Raw genomic sequence first — 21,920 nt, forward strand, 5'->3', positions numbered from 1 at the left:
ATTCTTTTTAAAATATTCTTCTCCGTTTTGGTTTATCACCGGATATTGAATACCGTTCTCTGTGGCACGCAGTAGGACCTTCTTGTTCCTCCATTCTATACTTAAAGCTTACATCTGTTACGCCAACCTCCTCCCCATGCCTCCCTCAACCCCGTTCCCCTTAGCACCCACTAGTCTGTTCTCTATGAACATATCGCTTTTTAAAGCACAAGGTATAGAGATGTTAAAAACTGCCCTGCCTGCTAACAGTGAGCAGTGTTTTCACTGCAGGGCTGAGATGCAGAGAAGTTGGAGGCTGTTTCAAGTGACGTCTCCCCAGGGCTGGGCGTTCACAAAGCAGTCCCTCTAAGATTGGAAAAAAGTGCGTTTTGATTTCTCATCTGACACCAGGTCCACATCTCCTTCAACAACTTTCCCCACTTCCTGAAGATGGCACCCCACCGCCCCAAGTGGTACAGACTGAGACTGAATGAGGCCAGTCTGCCTCTCCAGGATGACCCCGCCATTAGAAGAAAGGTGTGTCGGGCTTCGCAGTTGACGGGAGGGGCTCTGTTGTCAAGCTCGGGTGGGAATCTCACTGTGGGGTTTTGTTAGCTGTGCGTGACCTGGGGCCATGGTCTGACTCTGTTCAGGCTGCGATACAAGCCACAGTCTGGGTGGCTTATAAGCAACAGAAACGTACTGCTCACAGTTCTGGAGGCTGCAAGTCTGAGACCAAGTGCTAACGGGCTGGGCTCCAGAGGAGGCCCCCTTCCCGGCTGCAGACTGCAGCATCTCACGTGTCCTCACGTGATGGAATGGGGTTTGGGAGCTGTCTGGGGCCTCTTCTATAAGAGCACTAATCCCAATCACAAGGGCCCCACCCTTTTGACCTAATCTCCTCCTAAAAACCCCACCTCATAATACCATCACCTTGGGGGTTAGGATTTCAACTCATGAATTTTGGGGGTTACAAATGTTCAGATTATGATAGCCACCTACACCCTACAAAGCTGGGCTGAGGTTTTATTAGGTAACATATGGCCTGGCATATAGTACATCTTGAATAAATACTTCCTTTCTTCCTAATTCCCAAATCAGTATTCTAGGATAAACTTCTAGGTTTACACTCTCATCATAAGAAGAAAAGATTGACTACTGCATTTGTTATCTTCAATTCTTATAGATTCTTGTAGAAGAACAAATGAGCAATGCTTTATTTGCAATTTTAGGACAAATTAAGGCCACAGCCTTCTGAATGATTTAAGATCAATAAATATCATTTCAAACTACTTTCTCAATGACCAATGGTTCTGCCTCAGTCAAGGATCTGCCAACATTTTATTTAACAAAGCTACAAAATACAACAACTAGCAATAACTGGTTTGGAAAGTTAAACAATATTAGGGTACAAAGTCAATGTTATCTCCATAATTACTAGCAAAACTACTTAGCTTCCTATTAAACTACTCCCAAATCTTACTTTACAAACAGTACTGAAGACTTATTAAAATTGTATTGCCTGCTGTGATTTTGTAAAATTACCATGTTATTTGAAATCTAGACTTAACAGGCTCAACTAAGAGCTTCTTGGTCTCTCTGGAGTTTGTCCAGCTTTCAGAGTTTGAAGGGAAGGTACATTTGTTTGTCATTAAGTATGTGAAGTTCATAACACTGAGGAAAGGAGTTTTATAAACTCTTCATATCAAATTGACATAATTCCTCAAAATGCCTCATGGAATAGAAAACATGGATTTGTGATTGATAGGATTTCCTACTAGGGTTGTTGTAATCTCTGTCTCCTAAAAAATACACATTTTTAAATGATCTAAAGTACAGATAGATAGGAGGTGTAGATGTACTATACTGGAGAGACCATCAAAATGTGTATTCCATGCAGCTGATGCTTTAAAAGAAGAAAGGCAAACTGAATTTAAATATTGTCTATAAAAGTCACTATTAATATCATGAGACTGGTTTAATCAGTTAAAAGTAACAGAAAATCAGGTTGAATTTTTAAATCTAGAGTATTAAAGTAAACATAAAAACCTTATGGTGAGAAAGATTATAGGCAATAAAACAGTCGGGATAATTTTTTTAAATGTCTTGTATTATGTTAATTAAGTTTATATCATTTTAAGGAAAGAAATGTTAAACACACAGCTATCTGATTCTTTTCACACAGTCTATGGTGGTCTCTAACAGCCAGGGACAGGCTGCAACTTGTGGGCCAAATCTGGCTACCAACTGCTCTGGTCAATAAAGCTTTATTGGAACACAGCCGTGCCCTTCATACACACTGTCTGTGGTTTTGCTGGCTAGAGCTGAATAGTTGCAACAGAAACTGTATGGTGTTCTGTAAGCTGAAAACTGTTTTTAAATAAAATGAATATGGTGAAATGGTTATTAAAAAAATCCTTAAGGACACTGATTTCAAAGTCTCAGTTAATATAGTATTTAAACATATTTTCTTTAGGATTTCCTTCAAACTGCTAAAAGGCAACAGAAAGTACATCTTCTGAATCAGATATTTAAAATGTTTCTGATGAAGTTATTAAAAGTGAAGTTCAGAAATATTAGTATTTATAGGTAAACAACTTACCCTTGTAAATCCTTCTGCTAAGCAGTAAAGATGTTCCTTAAACAGACTGGGCTGTAGGGGGGCTTGTAACTATGATTAGCTGAAGCAGGAGTTTCCAACAGGCCGTGTCAGCACAAGGAAACCTGAATATTAATAAGCACGCAGTGCGGTTTTCAAGCCACACTGCACACGTTTCCTCTGCCTCCTAAGGCTGCAAACTTAGAAAAGCCTGAAGGTCAAAGCCAGACAGACAAACCTTGTCACTGAGTGTGCTGACCGCGACTGATACAAGTGGCGTTTACTTCTTCCGCTAAAACCATGGACGAAAAACAAACTCCAAACCAAGGGCAATCACTGTAACCATCTTACGAGGAAAAAGAAGAGAGAAATAAAGCCCAAAGTGGTTTAACCCAATGATCAGCCCACACCTCAATTTCACTAGGAGCCTATTTTTGGAGTCACATATCCAAAAATTGTTGCATCAAGAAGCCGGTACGCGAAACCAGAGTGACCTGAAACAACCATAAAATCGTCAGGCCAGTGACAGCCGGGGAACCTCCACAGCTAGCAGCTCAACTGCAAAGGGCCCTCCCAGGTTTGAGATGAACAAAATACACTTGAACCTGTAATTGAATTAGACAAGCCTCGCTGCACGGAGCGCTCTGTGTGTCACCAGGATACAAAGCACACGCCGGGTTATCGGAAGTGCATTTATCAGCCACAGTGATTTATTGAGTGCGTTAATAATACAAGTGTACATCAACTGATCCACAGTCAAAAGTGGCAGTCCCTAAGAAATTTACAAGCACTTGAAGTAAATCAAAATACATATTATTTTGTTCAACCCGGCAGCCTTCGGCGTGGGGACAGAAGGCCAGTGATAAACAGAGTCTTCAGTAATGCACAGTGATTCTGATTGAAGCATTTGTACAAAATCTGGTTCCCAGTCGCATGCACCCACCGATAAAGACTTCAGTACAAAAAAATTAACCCGAAGCGCTACATGGGAGTAGAAACGAGATAGAACTCTGAATTCGTGTCTTCCCGAAGGTCACAGAAAAGGAAGAAGGATCAAAAGAAAACGGACAATAAGGAACAAAACCACACCGGAATACGAAGCTTGGTAAGAAAGCTCTTATTATTACAGGTCCGACATTGTTCGCACTGAAAACCAGAGTTCCCATCCACGTGGAGGGGGAGGGATTAAAAAAAAAAAAAAAGACCAGATCTTTGAGGGTGATGGAGTGAGGAGGGGAGAAAACGGGAAGGGCTGGTGGGCGGAGGACAGGGGTGCGGCGCACGCGCTCCGCGCCAGGCGGCTCCGGGCCGCGCGCCGGGCCGCCCGCGGCGCTATGTGGCGTAGCGCTTGGTCCACTGCCGCGCCATCCGGTCGTGCTCCGCCCTGTTGCTCATGTACTGAGTGGCGATGCTGCCGACCAGCGGGTCAGCTGCAAAGGAAGCAGAAGCAGGTCAGTCGGGCCCGCGCTCGGCGCCCCGGGGCCGGGCACACGGGGGACACGGGGCGCGCGGGGGAAAGGCCGGGGCCGCGTCCTGCCCGGAGCAGGGCCGCCCGCCCGGGGCCGCATCGCAGCAGCCCCGCCGGCCCCCGGCAGGCAGACACCGGCCGCCGTCCCCCTGGTTTTCAGGGGCCGTTCCCTTCCCCGAGAAGACGCAGTGGGGGAGCCTGGTCTCCAGCCTGGTCACTGCTGGGGGGGCAGCAGGTTAGTGAGCCGGTGACACAGCGCCTGTGTATTTGGGAATTACCAGCAGTGTGTGTGTGTGTGTGAGTGTGAGTGTGTGGGTGTGTGTGTGTGTGGGTGTGTGTGAATTGGGTATGTGTGTGTGAGTCTGTGTGTGTGTGTGAATTGGGGGTGTGTGTGTGAATTGGGTGTGTGTGTGTGTGAATTGGGGGTGTGTGTGTGAATTGGGTGTGTGTGTGTGTGTGAATTGGGTGTGTGTGTGTGTGAATTGGGGGTGTGTGTGTGAATTGGGTGTGTGTGTGTGTGTGAATTGGGTGTGTGTGTGAATTGGGTGTGTGTGTGTGAATTGGGTGTGTGTGTGTGTGAATTGGAGGTGTGTGTGTGAATTGGGGGGGTGTGTGTGTGTGTGAATTGGGTGTGTGTGTGTGAATTGGGTGTGGGTGTGTGTGTGTGTGTGTGTGAATGTGTGAATTGGGTGTGTTTGTGAATTGGGTGTGTGTGTGTGAATTGTGTGTGTGTGTGTGTGAATTGGGTGTGTGTGTGTGTGAATTGGGGGTGTGTGTGTGTGAATTGGCTGTGTGTGTGTGAATTGGGTGTGTGTGTGAGTGAATTGGGTGTGTGTGTGGGTGTGTGTGTGTGAATTGGGTGTGTGTGTGTGAATTGGGGGTGTGTGTGTGTGTGTGAATTCGGTGTGTGTGTGAGAATTGGGTGTGTGTGTGTGTGAGAATTGCTCAGCTGCGTCCGGCACTTCGCGATCCTATGAACTGTAGCCCACCAGACTCCTCTCCTCAGTCTGTGAAATTCTGCAGGCAAGAACACTGTAGTGGGGTGCCATATCTTTCTCCAGGGAATTTTCCTGACCCAGGGATCGAACCTGCGTCTCCTGCATGGGCAGGTGTATTCTTTAAGGCTTGAGTCACCAGGGAAGCTCTATCAAAGTCATCGAGCTCTCTGTTACAAAAGTAGCGATGAACGTGGCTCACAGCTAACACTCACTGACTTGACCATGTCTTCAAACTTGGACATACGAGGGCTGCCACGGTAGGAACCTCAGCCTAAGGAGGGGGGCGCCAGGCCTGGAGCTGGACCCCCCTTCTCCCTGCAGGCTCCCGGGACCCTCCTCCACCCAGACAGGATCCAGGGTTAATGAAGACCATTCAGAACAACTAAAAAAATGTCCTTTAGGTTTCTGGAGATCCCAGAAGGCACTGGTTTCCCTCCATGTTTTAATTTCCCTTTGAGTTTTAGTTCCAGTATTTTTGGTGTTGAGAATTTGTATGTATTAGAGCAAGTGCATAAGAAAGAACCAAAAGAGAAAAGGGGGGAGGGAAATGAGCAAAAGTTGGTAATAAATACGAAGGAAAAAAAAAAAAAAGCAAAGAAGATGGCAGTATGCCTGGGGTCTAATACCACCTCGTAACTTGAGGAAAATCCTGAGTAAGGCTTTCAGTGTCACAGCTTCTCAATAATCACAGTGAAACGGAAGCACCACCTTTTCAGGGTCTGCGGAGGCTGACGACAACAGCCTCTGAAAGTCCTCCCAACAAACCCCTGCTGTTTCAAAAATTCTGTCATAGTTCTAACATCACTAACACACCGTTTTTAGGGGGCTGTTTTCCCCTTGGGGCCTCACCTACTGAGTTGTGGGGTGTTAGTTCCCCAACCAGGGACTGAACCCGTGTCTCCTGCAACGGAAGCACAGTCCTAAACACTGGACCGCCAGGGAAGTCCCAAGACTTGCTTAAGCTTTTACGAACTTCCCTTACGTTTTCTCGGATTTGCACTAAGCTTGTTAAGGTTATTCCAGCCAGAGACCAGTTTCTTAACTCACTCGTATCACAAACCGTAAACAGGTGGCCAGTCACGGGTCTGTTACGAATGTCCGCCTCTCTGCCTGCTCTTTGTGACTCTTGACTTTCACCTGCCCAAAGGGTGAAACTCGTCACCTCAACCAGCCCAGCCAGGGTTCAAGATGATCTAGACCAGCAGTACCAAATGGAGACACAGAATATATGGGATTGGCAAGAATATCTTCTTGAAAAATGCTGTCTTTCAGTTCAGACTAAAGTAATGACTTTATTAGAGTCTAAAGAGGGCCAAAGGGAGGTCTGAGTCCCACTTCTGTACCTTTGAAACAAACCATCCAGTTCCAGTTTCTGAAAGGCAAAGAACTTGGGCACCCTGGACAGAGCTTAGGTCTACATCCGTCACGCTGGCTATTTGGTTAAATGCACCCAACGTGAGAGACATGCGCTAAAGAGCCATCTGAGCTTCGTAACTTAACCAGTCAAGGTAAAGGACTGGCTTAAGTCAGAAGAAGGAGCAGTGATATTAATGTTCTATGCAAATGTACCCTCATGGAGGGTGGGCTAAACGGGAACAAGAGTTTGCTGTTCTACCACCTAGGGAGAGGGAGACAGGTGAAGGACGAGGAATGGGAAGCCCAGCGGTGGGGAGAAGCATTCAGACCATTTCAGCAGTGGCAGAGGAGGAAGAAACCTCAGAGGTGAGTTAGCGTGCTGAGGAAACGCACACGCACTGTGCAGATTTCTTTTTGTATGCTTAAATAATAAGCAGTAAATTCCTTTCAGAGTTCCTCTCACCTTTTCAAGCCCAGTTTTAAAAAGAGAAATATTTTTCCATCTGCAAAATTATACATGCTAAATATAAAAACAATAATAATTTACAAAGCCGCCTCACACAATACATAAGACAGAAAGTTAAGTGAAAACTGGCTGCAAATTCACTGAAACACTGTTAGCACTTTGACTTACATCTTTCCAGACTTATCTTTAAACATACAAGAAAGAAGAAAAAAAGGTCAGTCTGCTTTTGCAACCTTTAAAAAAACTCATTATATGGTGAATAACTTTCCGTATCAGGAATTACATCCTACCTCATCATTTTAATTTTTTTAAATTCAAGTGTAATTGACATGTCAATATTACTATATTAGGTTCAGGTGTACAACATAGTAATTTAATATTTTTATAGATTATACTCCATACAAAGTTATTATATTCCCTGTGCATCATCTTATTTTAATTTTTAAAAGGCATTAATTAATTAATTCCTTTATTTTTGGCTTCGCAGGGTCTTCCCTGCTGCGTGTGGACTTGCTCCAGTCGCAGGGGGCAGCCACATGCAGGCTTCTCACGGCGGTGGCTCCTCTTGTTGCCGAACGCAGGGTTTAGCTCTGGGCTCAGTAGTTGCGGCCCCAGGGCTCGAGAGCACAGTCTCGGGGGGTTGAGGTGCATGGGCGGGCTTAGTTGCTCAGCAGCACGTGGGATCCTCCCGGACCAGGGATGGAGCCCGAGTGTCCCCTCTATTGGCAGGCCGATTCGTTACCATTGAGCCAGCAGGGACGTCCACAACATTTAAAATATTAATCTGAATTAATAATCAATTTCCTATTTAGAGGTATTTGGGTTCTTTCCACTTTTATTTTTTGCTTAATAAACAATTCTGTGAAGAATATTATTTTGTGTGCATCTTTGTAAATGTATGCATATCTTAAAAGTATTAACGAAGGAATAAAAGTATAAAATGAAATTTTAAAATCATGTTATCAAATAGTTCAATGCTAAAATGTTTGGCTGAATAGAAGACAGTTAAGACTACAAGTAACCAAATGAAACTAGGCAATAAATGTGCATCCAATGACTACTGCGGTGAATCTGGAGGAATGAGATACTCCTTCTACAGTATATTTATAATCATGACCTGAAGGAAGGTTGACTCCTGCTTTAAGGTTTCATATTTCATGGACAGAGCTACACCAGGGATGAAATAACAGTCTCCAAACATAAATTAGGCAGCCTTATTTCTGTATCAATTCCTTTCTACAATAGAAGGAAAATTTCCCCATCATTTTGGCTTTCAGATTGCTACTGCTTTCCCAAGTCTCTATCAATCTCTGAGATGATCACCTGTCAGCCTCCCTCTTTACTAAAGAAAAGCCACAAAGTTCATCCATGAACGAGAGAAGTGAAACTCGAGTCTCCTGCACTGTCTGCGCTCTCATTCACTATTTGTCTGAATCTGAGACGAGGAGCCTGTGCACACTTGGCTCCGCTCACAGCACAGGGGCAGGTGATGCTAAGCACCTGACTCTCCTAGCTGGCAGTGTGGTGTGTATGAGCGGGTCCCCGGACAGGATTCACGGTGTGGTCAACGGAGAAGCACAGGGGGGAGCAGGGAACACGTATCCGCCATCGGCCGGATCCCTAAAGCGCGCTGCCCGCCTGTGTGTAAAAATCCCGCCACCCCCTTTTCCAGCTGGCACAGTGGAAGCAAGGGAACAGTAGCTGAGCGGAGGCTTAAGTCAGCAGGTCCCTCGTGATGGGCGCCGCGCTTCTGTTTGCTTCCCCTCCCGGGCTCCCCTCCGCGTCCCCGCAGGGCCAGGCGCAGAGGCGGCGCAGCGAGAGCTGGGCCGAGGCACGCGGCGTGTCCCGGGGCTGAGCGCACCAACCCAGCCCCTTCCTGCGGGCCGCGTGACGCGCTCCTGCGCTTCCGGAAGGGAAAGGCTCAGGGGACCCCGGGACCCTGTCTGAAGGCCCCCCTCTGCGAGGAAGCCCGTCCAGGAGAGCAGGGGGACGGGGCGCAGGCTAGAGCAGGCGGCCTCCCGCTGGCTCCGCGGGCTGAACCCGCTTATCAGCTCGGGGGACGCGGCGTGACTCCCGGTCTGGGAAGGTCGAGCATGCCTGGAACAACGAAGCTCGTGGGCCCCAACCACCCGGTCCGCGCTCCGGAGCTGGAGCCGGAACCACTGGGCCCGAGCTCTGGAGCCAGAGCCACTGGGCCCGAGCTCTACAGCCGCAGCCGGAACCACTGGGCCCGAGCTCCGGAGCCAGAGCCACTGGGCCTGAGCTCCGGAGCCGCAGCCGGAACCACTGGGCCTGAGCTCTACAGCCGCAGCCGGAACCACTGGGCCCGAGCTCCGGAGCCAGAGCCACTGGGCCCGAGCTCTACAGCCGCAGCCGGAACCACTGGGCCCGAGCTCCGGAGCCAGAGCCACTGGGCCTGAGCTCCGGAGCCGCAGCCGGAACCACTGGGCCTGAGCTCTACAGCCGGAGCCGGAATCAGTGGGCCTGAGCTCCGGAGCTGGAGTCGGAACCACTGGGCCCACGAGCTGCAACTGCTGAAGCCCGCGCACCCAGAACCCATGAGCCATGGCCGGGAGGCCACTGAGCGAGAATCCCGCGCAGCACGACCACAGTCACCTCCACTCGCCGCAACTACAGAAATCCCGCAATAGCCATGAAGACCAGCACAACCAAAAGTGAACATACAGACGTGGAAGCAGCTGACGGTGAGGAGCGAGGACAGGAAGACAGTCCAGCTGCAGAGGGTTCTACCAGCAAGGCCCAAAATCATTCTCTTCTGGATGGTAGATGGTATAGGAGAAACCATGGGAAAAAATATTTTGACTTCCTTTTATTAAGAAAACATGTATGTCCTTAAAGAAACACAAACAAAAGCAGCCCAGGATAAGGGAGAAGGGGGTGGGCTCTGGGTCGAGGCTGCCTGCCTCTGTAACTGGGTTCCAACCATAAGGGCCCAGGTCAGATAAGAATGTTCGTGTGTATCTTTAAAAAATATACATAAGATTATCTTCTTGAAGACATTCTCTTCAGATAAAATCCAAAGTCCTTAGCATGTAATTACTGTTGTTGTTTTACTAAGTCGTGTCCAACTCCCTTGTGACTCCATGGATTATAGCCCACCAGGCTCCTCTGTCCATGGGATTTCATGTAATTATTAGAGAAATGCCAATCAAAACTACAGTGAGGTACCACCTGACACCAGCCATAATAGCCACCGTTTAAAAAATCTACAACAATAAATGCTGGAGTGGTTCAGTGGTTAGGACTCGATGCTTTCACTGCCCATGGGTCTGGGTTCAATCCCTGGTGGGAGAACTAAGATCCCACATTCAACACAGCGTGGTGTGGCAGAAATGAACGTGCTGGAGAGGGAGTGGAGAAAAGGAAGCCCTCCTACACTGCTGGTGGGAATGTAAATGGTGCAGCCAGGATGGAGAACAGTGTGGAGGTTCCTCAAAAAACTAAAAATAGAGCTGCCACGTGATCCAGCAGCCTCACTCCTGCGAATCTGTCTGAACAAAACTATAACTCAAAAAGATCCATGCACCCCACTGTTTATAGCAGCAGTACTCAGAAAACTCAAGACATGGAAACATAGATTTTCACCAAATAAAGAAGATGTGGTACATATATATGGTGGCATACTACTTAGTCATACAAAAGAATGAAATTTTGCAATCTGCAGCAACATGATGGGCATGGATGGGATTCTGTTTAGTGAAATGAGTCAGAGAAAGACAAATGCTGTGTGATATCCCTTACACATGGAATCTGAAGTATGACACAAGTGAACTTAGTGACAAAACAGACTCACAGACATGGAGAACAGACCTACGGTTGCCCGGGGGAGGGATGGGGTGGGGTGGGAGGCTGGGGTCAGCAGATGCAAAGTCGTGCAGAGAGAATGGACACAGAACAAGGTCCTGTTGTCAGCGCAGGCAGCTATATTCCATGTTCTGTGCTAAACCACAAAGGAAAAGAACATGAGAAAGAATGTGCATGTGCAACCGAGTCACTCTGCTGTACCGCAGACATTAACAGAACATTGCAATAAAACAAAGAAAAACCAAACCCAAACCAGCAAGGTCCTTAGCACGGCTCCTGAGAACATCGTGATCTAGACCTAATCTTTCCGGCCTCCCCATCCCATGCTTTAGTCTGGAATCAGCGGACTCACAGCTTCTCCAATAAGCCCTGCTCGCTCACGGCTCTCTTGCACCTTTGCTTCTCTGACTTCCTCTGCCTGGCGGGCTTCTATGAACTTCTCAAATTTTAGCTCAGACAGAGCCTCCTCAGGGATGTGTCTAGGGGCTTTGTCGCAGGCTTCTGGGCCCCATTTCTGTTTTGTCCGTTCATACCTCTATCACTGCACTGAGAATATACCTTTAGCAAAGATCCACAATTCCCACTGGAGGGCAGCCCACACATTTGCTCCAGAGGACTGTCACTGCTGCAGCCCTACTATGTTCCAGGTCCTAGAGAAGTATGCTAAGCAAACTGCTGCCCTCATGGGACTCTGCCCCATTCCTCAGTAGCTGCTTCTCGCTTGTTAACACCGTGTTTCTGCAAGGATGTAGGAATGGAAAGAAGACAAGGAAGGAACACACAAAAATAACACAAAATAACAGCCAGAAAGAGCAGTCCCTCCGTGAGGCAGGCGTCCCCTCTGTCACGCTAGCATTATATGCTGATTCATCACAGAACATCCTTCTCCACACACGATTAGCAAGTCAGGAAAGGGGCCCTGGAGGAGAGTCCAGCAGCGTTCCTTTCACTTTTCTCCTGCCTGTTTTGGTTTTAATATGAGGCATTTCTTTTCCCCGGACGGGGTCTTCAGCTGCTGGGGGCTGTCTCTAGTTGCGGCGAGCAGGGGCCGCCCTTCGTGGCCGTGCAGGCTCCTGAGCACAGGCTCGGCACTTGGGGTACGCGGGCTTAGCTGCTCGGCGGCAGGTGGAATCTTCGCAGATGGGGGGTCGAACCCGTGTCCCCTGCATTGGCAGATGGAGTCTTTACCACTGAGCCACCAGGGAAGCCCTGGGTGTTGCTTTTTTAAACTTCATTATTGAAATTTGTGGTTTGCGCTTTGCCATTTCCTGGATTCTTGCAGGCTACAAACCGCTGCTCCTCCAGCCGTCCCACAGTCCCCGTGATGAACATCTATTCCTTTAGCTGCTGCTCACCGAGTCACTGGGGCCTTTCTGTAGGTCTGCGTTACAGTGAGGACTAGCTCATTTTCGTGTCTCTCAGGGGACTTTTGTTCCATGGTTTGGTCTAGCCTGGGTTTATTTAAGTCTTTTATAAAATTAAAAAGTAATTGATGCTCATTTTAATCAATTCAAGTAATAAAGAGACATGTATGATGTAAAGAATACAATCTTCTTCCCTTCAGTTCCCCTCCATCTCTATCTTTCCTATCTCAAGGTGACCACTGTTAACAGTTAGATGCTCATTGCTCTAGACTTTTTTCTTTACTTATATTTAAACCCAGTGGGAATCATATGGTTCTGCAGCTTGCATTTCCCTCTGGGCCAATATACAAGTTGTGTTTCTGCCATAGTACAATAGACTGAGCTGATTATTTTTAGTAACTACAGGGTGTTCCTTGCATAGTTATTCAGCGTTTATTTTTCTATCCCCTCCTTATGCACACTGAGACTAGATTTGGTTTATTGCTATCAGGACGTTTACCATCTTGTAGACATTTTTTGAGCACACGTTAGAGTCATTTTGGAGGGTAGATTCTTCTAGGTGACAGCACTGGACCAGAGAGTACAGATTTTAAACTTTTGGTGAATACTGCTAAAAGGTCCTTCAATAAAAGGGTGTACAATTTACTCTCTTTCTGGATATTCTCACCAACACTGCATTACTGATCTTTTTTTTTTTTTTTTTTTTTGGTCAAGGTAACGAACAAAAATTCTGTCATTGTTTTTTTTGTGTGTGTAATAAAGTTTTATTAAAGTATAAAGGAGATAGAGAAAGCTTCTGACATAGGCATCAGAAGGGGGCAAAAGAGTACCCCTTTGCTAGTGTTAGCAATGGAGTTATATACTCTCCAATGAATCCAAAGAATGTCTGGAGGTTGCAAAGACCTCACCAGACCCACTCCCATAATTTACATTTTAAGATAATCTGTCATTGTTGTACCTTGATCTAACTTGATATCTACTGAGATTTCAACGTGTTCTTGTGTTTGTTCACCATTTGCATTTCTTCTCCTGTAATGTGCTTGTTCATGTTTTTTGTCCATTTTTTCTTTACTGATATGAAGGCATATTTTATATATTATAAATATTAAGCATGCACTTAAGGTCAGCTTTGGCTTCAGTATTCAAAAGTCAAAACTGCTTTAGTTTTTGAAAGATTGAACCAACAAATGCCTCTTTGATGTTATTTTGAGATTTGCTGAACTTGTGGAGATCAAAGATCAGGTTATCATCATACTTAGTAAACAAAACCATCATTTGGGCTTATTGCTAATATCTGACTACTGGTGGTTAGAATATTGGTAAGCATGATGAATGTAACTTGGGACTGAAAATCTCTTTCAGTCAAAGACAAACCATGTGACATAAAGAAAAGGTCTGGAATTATCTTCACATGTCCTCAATGCAAATGTTCACAGTGAGATGGATGAGCAGCGATCACACGGGAAAGTCCTGGCACAGAAGAGGCCACACGATGACGCTGCCCTGCAGACCCCGACACTGAGAGTAAACAGCAACAGCCAGCGGTTGCCGGCAGAGGAAGCCACGCGTCCGGGGACTGCGGGAAGCAGGAAGTGAAGGCAAGCAGTTAGAAATAAAAGTGTGAGGGCAAAAAGCTGTGGGCTTCTCAAATATTCAGGGACACTGGCTTTAAGCACGCTGCACATGGTTTCGGTTTGTGGGGGGACTTCAAAGACTGCACGGTGATCACCGTCAGCCACATCTTTAGCTCTCTACCTTTGTGTTACCATCAGGGAAAAAGGGAAGCTTACTGACCTGATAGCAAAGTCCCCACTAACCAGTAAGCACACTGGAATAGAGAAAAAGAAATCCATGCTTTTCATCAGGTGAAAACATCGCAGTCTTGTGCACGTGCAGCTAGCAGTGCTGAGAAATGACAGCGTTACGACAAACTTCAAAAACATATCTAATTTTTTATGAATCTTTTTAAAAAATTTTCTTTTGGCCATGTCATGAAGCTTGTGGGATCGTAGTTCCCTGACACGGGCCTCCAGCAGTGGAAGCACGGGGTCTTAAGCATCTGACCGCTGGGGAATCTCGTACAATTTTCAATAATAATACTGTAAGATTACTTAGATTCTTCAGATAAAATTTCACATTTATTCTTCTTTCTCAGAAGATCATTTTACGGGGGAACATTCACCCTTGGCTTAAGCTGTTCATTGATTTTTAACTTGGGTTATTTAGCATTCAGCCAAAGTAAGTTCAGTGCACCTCTAAGGGAAATACCGTTTATCTGCTAATATGTGAAGGATATATTTTCTCCAAATCGTCTGTCCTTTAACCCAGTGGAAAATGGCTCTTGTCAGCACAAGTTTAAAGTTTTTCAGTACTTAAATAAGTCAATCTTTCTTTAATACTTTTTAGTGTGATATCACGTGCACTGACAGGCTTTCTCCAATCACTCCAGTATTCTAGAAATATTCTCCCGTATATACAGATAGTAGCTGTTTGTGCAATGCTGGTTTTATCACACACGATTCCCATAAGTGTCCGGGCGTGCTCCTGTGCTTGATATTCCTTCACGCAATTAATCTGCCTCTTGCTTTATTTACTCCTGTTTTTCTTGTTATACTTTAATAGTATGCTTGATACCTGGCAGGATAACTTCCCAGCCTTCCTCATTTCTTTCCTTCACTTGAGTTTCAATTGGAGAACTATAAACTCGAGGTTAAGACTTGGAGCAATTAAAGCTATTTCCCCCGGGGGTACAGGAATTTTCGGCTCTCTTTGAAGAATGTTATCAAGATTTAGGACTATCTGAATTCCTCAGGGTCTACTAATTAAGCATCAAGTGAGTAGGGCAAAGTTAAAGTTTTCATACTTTAGAATGTGGGAAAACCAGACTATTAATTACAGGTCTAACTCAGACCAGAAGGTTGTTAAGTTCCTTGGAAGATTATATATATATACACACACATATATACACATACATATATTTGTTGCTGCTGTTTCCTCACCAAGTCATGTCCAACTCTTTGTGACCCCGTGCACTGTAGCCCGCCAGGCTCCTCTGTCCATGGGATTTCCCAGGCAAGAAGACTGAAGTGGGTTGCTATTCCCTTCTCCAGAGGATCTTCCCAACCCAGGCACTGAACTTGCATCTCTTGCACTGGCAGGCAGACTTTTTACCACGGAGCCACCAGGGAAGCATATCTATCTAACGGAGCCACCAGGGAAGCATATCTATCTATCTACACATATGTATCTATAGGTGTGTCTATATATCTGTATCGTGTGTGTGTGTGTGTCTGTGTGGTGGGGCAGGGCTCATAAAGTAATTTAGGGAGAAAATCATCATGGTTATGATTTGAACCAAGTGGTGGCTGCGATCTAACTAGATTCAACTTTGAGAAGCATCATACAAGTCTAGCAAGATGTGCTATTACCCCCAAATTAATACCCAATGATCCTAAAAGAGGATCCAAGTGCCCCAGCTCCTACAGAGACATTGGTGTCTTCCCCAGCACGTGCTTAGGGAAGATGAGTGGACTCTGCGGGGCCCATAAGTCTACCAGACGGTGCGGGAGAGGAGAAGGGGGTCTGCGCGGGAGAGGAGGGGGTCTGAGGGAGGGGAGGAGGGGGTCTGCGGGAGGAGGGGGCCTGCGGGAGGGGAGGAGGGGGTCTGCAGGAGCAGGGGGTCTGCGGGTACACGGCGCTAACCAGCCGGAGTGCGGTGCCGGGTGCGGAGGTCAGCACCCCTGTGTCCTCTCCTCCCACCACCAAAAAGGGAGAAGGCGGCTTTTTCCTCTGAAGCTACTGCAACAGGGAAGAACGAATCCGACTCCACACTGTATCTATTCTTTTTGTATTATTCTATTGCTTGTGGTTGAGTTAGGAATGTTGCGCAGAGCCCGAGGCAGAGCCCATGCTCAAAGCTCCGACCTTGAAGGGGGAACACTTCCATTCACACAGGGACAAAAGGCAACATTCAGGACAGAGAATATCGTCTGTCATGTGGGAGGTCTGCAGGGACGCGGGGACCTCACCGATGCGGACAGCTGGAAGAACCAAGGACTCCGATACCGCGAAGTCTGCAACGAGCAGCCCTGCCCTCCCTCCCCGGCCTTGCATGCTCTGCCGAGCCCCTTCCGGAGCTGGGGGCCTGGGGGCGAGAGCCGCCCTTCTCCCCGCACGGTCTTGTGTCTCTGCTCCCAGCTCCAGCGCCTGCGCTTCGGTGTGTCTGACTCCCTCTGTCGGGCGCATGAACTTGCGCTGGGGACCACGGCTGAGGCAGGCGCCACCAGTGAAGCCGCGGCGCCCGGCAGCCGGAGGCTCTGAAGCCCGGTCCCGGCCGGGGGTTGACGTTGGCCTGGGGGCGTGAGGAGCGCCCCCCGGGGCGCCGAGGTGGAGGTCTCCAGCATCCCTGCATCTGCTCGGGGGCGCCCCCAGGAGAGGGGCCCAGAGCCCAGAGGCTCTTCGGAGGATGCTTTGCGGGAGGGCGGTGGGATTCTGGAGCCGGCTGGCCAGCCAATTTTTGAACTTTTAGAAACTGAAATAGCCATTCTCAAAAATTAAATGATATAAAGTTACAATTAAATGACTTATAAGGGTAATCAATACTTAAAACTCATCATTTCTTAATTCTTTTACCGTTATCATTGACCCTCAGAGTGGTTTTTAAAAGTCCACTCTATCTGTTTGGCGGAAGAACAAGGGACGCTGCTGCGCATCTTGCCCGGATGAGGCACGCGGCAAGGCTAACAAGTCAGCTTCTGACACCTTTCTTGGTTTAACTTTGGTCTTAGTTCCTAACTTAAAATACCACCCAACATTCATGTTAGAACCGCTCTCTTTTGTCAGTTACAGCTGCAAAAATCAGGGACTCCCAGGTGGTACATTGGCAAAGAATTCACTTGCCAATGCAGGAGACGTAAGAGATGAGGCTTTGATTGATCCCCGGGTTGGGAAGATCCCCTGGAGAAGGAAATGGCAACCCACTCCAGTGTTCTTGCCTGGAGAATCCCAGGGACAGCGAAGCCCCAGCCCCGGGTCGGAAAAGATCCAGGTCGCGACTGAGCACGCACGCACATTGTAAGAATCCCCGGAGGTCTTTGGCTACATGCCCTGGGGAGGGAGGTGGGAGGGGGGTTCATTAATCCATGGCTGATTCATGTCAATGTATGCAAAAACCACTACAATACTGTAAGGTAATTAGCCTCCAACTAATAAAAAAAATGGAAAAATTTAAAAAAATTACTGGATTTTTTACCATCTGCAAATTGCGTTCACTTCACACCAGTGACGTGTATAAAAACAGGTATGTACACAAGTCTGTGACATCCCTCCACTTCCGCCCCGACCGTTTGACAAAGTCCCCAGCGCCCGTGGGGAAGGGCTTGGCCGGGGAAGCTGCGCCAGGGCCGGCCGGTTTTCACGCCAGGTGCCTGGGAACTGAGATCTCCCAGGCCGCGAGAAGCAGCGTTTTGACACGTGTCATCCGAAGGTGTGGACGGCAAGAGGCTGCTTGTCACAGAAGCGTGGCCTGAGGCCAGCAGACCTGTGGGCACCCTCTAGCTGCCCCACAGCCTAGGAGTCAGGCCTCGGGAGGGGAGAGAGCAGGGCTCAGAACCAGACCTGCTCCATCCTCGCGGAGGGGAAATGGAATCCGATTTAAATCAGCAGGAGAGGAGACTTTAAAGATGGGCCAGGCGGATCGTCTACTAACTGGAAGTGACCTGAATGCTGCTAAATGCTGTTAAGGGATGGAAAAGCAAAATTCAACAAAATGTGGCCTAAGGCAGTGGCTGCAGAAAATTAAAGCCATTCCGTATTAATGCCCCCTGAGCTGAGACGGCTCAACCAATACTCTGCTATAACCTGAAGTATACTGTTGATAAAATGTTTTTCAATACATCAAAACTTGTTCTCTCAGGCCACACAGCAGTGCTGTGTACCCTAAATCAATGTGTGTTTTGAAATAGAAAGCGTCTGCTAGCATAGGCCCATCCACAGAGCAGCACAGATGGCCCATTCCTACTGAGAAGATATTGGATTGCAATTCCAGGCTTAGTTAAGCCATAATTCCTAATGAACTCTCAGAAAATATACTTACAGTGCTGGACTTAAGACATAAAGTAATTAGCCTCCAACTAATAAAAATAAATGAAAAGAAAAGAAAAAGAAATATGTTAAAAAAAAAAAAAAACGCCAGAGATTCATGTTTCTTTCCCACATCTGCAAAAAAGCTGTGGCTGCAGCAAGTAGGAAGCAGTCCAAGATGCTGAGATGTCAAAGCTAAATTTTTTAAAAAGCAGCTTTACTGAGATGTAATTCACATACCATATAATCCACCCATTTTATGTGCACACTTCAGTGGCTATTAGTACATTCACAGAGGTACACAACCACAGCCATAATTCACTTTGGAATATTTTCATTTCCCAAAGATGTCTTTATATCCTGTACCTCTAAATCCTCCAGCCCGAGGGGTCCACTCCTCTTTCTGTCTCTATATATTTGCCTATACTGGACGTTTCATATATATGGAATCATCCAACATGTGGTCTTTTGTGACTGGTTTCTTTCACAAAGCATGCATCAGTGCTCCATTCTTTTTTACTGCCAAATAATATTCCACTGTATGAATACACCATATTATATTTACCCATTCATTAGCTGATGGCCTTGTGGATGGTGCACACTTTCTGGACACTGTGAATGGTCTTGCTGTGAACATTTGTGTACAGGTTTTGCATGGACCTGGTTTCATTTCTCTTGGATAAATACCCAGCGGTGGAATTACCTGGCCATATGGTAACCCTACACTTAACCACTAGCCAAACTGCCAAAATGTTGCCTGAAGAGGATTCACATGGCCACAGGCAATCTGTGAGGGGTCAAGTTCTCATCCTCACCAACACCTGTCAGTATCTGAGGATGCTAGATTTTAAGGACAGACTAGCTTACACCCATCAGACACCTACCAGTTGTCCAGTTTAAAATATATATATATATATATATATATATATATATATATACCATGTTCTCTACAAACATTTGTTCCTGCCAACTATGGAAAAGAAATCCTCTCCAATTGAAGTGTTTTTATCATGGTCTGTGTCTACAAGGGACCAAAGGTTATCCCAATCCTGTCTTCCCTCTACTTCTAACCCTGATGGAAGTAAAAATGACAACAAAACTCTTAAGGAGATGTATTTGTAACACACACCTTTTCTTCAACATAAAAAAGTACTTTTCCATCCCACAGTCCTCAAATGTAGTCTGCCCACTAAAAACTGTACTCTAACGCATCAATTTCCCTCTCAAACCGTCTTTTCTGTCCGCACTGCTGTTCGGCGCATAGGGCGGGACAGGAGATGGTTGGAGAGAGGGTGTGAATATGGCCCTGGACACATCACACGCGCCCAGCTCCACCGCGTGGGGGAATCTGGGCTGGAGTCCACAGGCAGAAACAACCCCGCTCAGCGCCAAAGCTGGACTGGACCATCAGTGGTTTTGGTCGACTGGATGCCTCTGCCTGTCGCTGAGGGCTGGCCCTGTGTAGCCAAGACAGCCTGGTGAGTCACGTGGACGCTTCCGCCCTGGGCAGTGCCTCTCCCTGGAGGCGTGGGCTGAGGTCTTGCTCCATCTCCTCCTCCCAACTCCCGCCTTTCCTTCGGGGTGGGCAGGGCCCCTTGCAGTCTTAGTCACAGAGACAGCAGACCGTCTGGGGGTCCTGACGATGACCGTTCAATACGTGTCTGTTTAATGAATGAGTTAATGAGCAATTCCACTGGTGAGGATGGAGGGATCTGATTTCTGGCAAGACATCCTTCCTCCTTCCCATACTTGAGCCTGAATGACTTTATCTTTATGGGATCAGCAGCTCTCCAAGTCACTCATGTGAATTAGTAAGCATCTGGGAAGCCCTGGTGTAAATCTTCTTTTGTGATTTAATATTTAGCTATCTCTGCTTTCGGTCTAAAGCATACAGTATGATCGACTTCCTATAAATGATCTTTTGCTTGACTTCAAGATTCCCTGTTATCTCTTTATGAAGGTTTCAATTCTTATTTTTTAAAATTGAGGCATGGCTGAAACAGGAAAAGGAGTATGTCAAGGCTGTATATTGTCACCCTGCTTATTTAACTTATATGCAGAGTACATCATGAGAAACGCTGGGCTGGAAGAAGCACAAGCTGGAATCAAGATTGCCGGGAGAAATATCAATAACCTCAGATATGCAGATGACACCACCCTTATGGTAGAAAGTGAAGTGGAACTAAAAAACCTCTTGATGAAAGTGAAAGAGGAGAGTGAAAAAGTTGGCTTAAAGCTCAACATTCAGAAAACTAAGATCATGGCATCTGGTCCCATCACTTCATGGCAAATAGATGGGGAAACAATGGAAACAGTGTCAGACTTTTTTTGGGGGGCTCCAAAATCACTGCAGATGGTGATTGCAGCCATGAAATTAAAAGACGCTTACTCCTTGGAAGGCAAGTTATGACCGACCTAGACAGCATATTAAAAAGCAGAGACATTACTTTGCTAACAAAGGTTTTTCCAGTGGTCATGTATAGATGTGAGAGTTGGACTATAAAGAAAGCTGAGCGCTGAAGAATTGATGCTCTTGAACTGTAGTGCTGGAGAAGACTCTTGAGAGTCCCTTGGACTGCAAGGAGATCCAACCAGTCCATCCTAAAGGAGATCAGTCCTGGGTGTTCACTGGAAGGACTGATGCTGAAGCTGAAACTCCAATACTTTGGCCACCTCATGTGAAGAGTTGACTCCTTGGAAAAGACCCTGATGCTGGGATGAATTGAGGGCAGGAGGAGAAGGGGGCGACAGAGGATGAGATGGCTGGATGGCATCACCAACTTGATGGACATTAATTTGGGTAAACTCTGGGAGTTGGTGATGGACAGGGAGGCCTGGCGTGCTGCGATTCATGGGGTCGCAAAGAGTCGGACAGGACTGAGCAACTGAACTGAGGTGATGAACAATATCATGTATGTTTTCAGTGTACAACATAGTGATTCACAATTTTTAGAGGTTATCCTCCATTTATAATTATTATAAAGTATTGACTATATTCCCTGTGCTGTATAACACAGCTGATTTTATATGCAGTTGCTTCTATCTTTTAATCTCCCAACTTGCCCTTCCCTTCTTCCTTCTCCCCATGGGTTCTCTGTACCTGTCTCTTTCTTTTTTTGTTACTTTCATTAATTTGTTGTATCTTTTTTTAAGATTCCACATATATCATACACTATCTGTCTTTCTATGTCTTATTTCACCACATATAATACCCTCCAGGTTCATCCACATTCTTGCAAATGCCAGGAGTTTCATCTTTTTTGTGTGTTCCGCGTATCTCGCGTTATCCATTTGTCTGCTGAAGGATGCGTGGATGGATTCCGTATCTCGACAATTGTACATGACGCTGCTGTGAACTCTGGGTGCACTTATCTTTTGGAATTAGTGTCTTCATTTTCTTTGGATGTTTTCCTACGAGTAGAATTTCTGGGCCACATGACAGCTCTGTTTTAATTTTTTTGAGGAGCCTCCACACTGCTGCACCCGTTTACATTCCCACCATCGGTGCACGAAGGTTCCCTTTGCTTCACATCCTCCCAAATATTAATTATTTGTGTTTTTTTCGATAGCCATTTTTTGATGATGAAATAATATCTCATTTTGGTTTTGATTTGCATTTCTCTGATGATTACTGATGTTGAGCATCTTTTCATGTGTCTGTTGACCATCTACATGTGTGTTCTTTGGAAAAATGTCTATTTAGGTCTTCTGCCCATTTTTAAAAAGAATTCTTGTTCGTTTTTTCTTCTCTTGAGATCGGTATGCATATCCCCCAGACAGACAC

At 46.3% G+C, this 21,920-nt stretch overlaps 1 protein-coding gene across 1 annotated transcript in view; it reads right to left on the reverse strand.

Moving 5' to 3' along the window:
- Positions 1–3,680: 3,680 nt before the first annotated feature.
- Positions 3,681–21,920, reverse strand: part of LOC136176637 (ubiquitin-conjugating enzyme E2 E2) — a 346,202-nt gene continuing 327,962 nt past the window's right edge. The window contains exon 6 of the mRNA XM_065947094.1: positions 3,681–4,008. Coding sequence (XP_065803166.1) covers positions 3,911–4,008 — 98 coding nt within the window. The 3' untranslated portion in view covers positions 3,681–3,910. The remainder of the gene's footprint in view (positions 4,009–21,920) is intronic.

Source organism: Muntiacus reevesi, chromosome 10, assembly GCF_963930625.1.
Source record: "Muntiacus reevesi chromosome 10, mMunRee1.1, whole genome shotgun sequence".
In the NCBI taxonomy this organism is placed as follows: domain Eukaryota; kingdom Metazoa; phylum Chordata; class Mammalia; order Artiodactyla; family Cervidae; genus Muntiacus; species Muntiacus reevesi.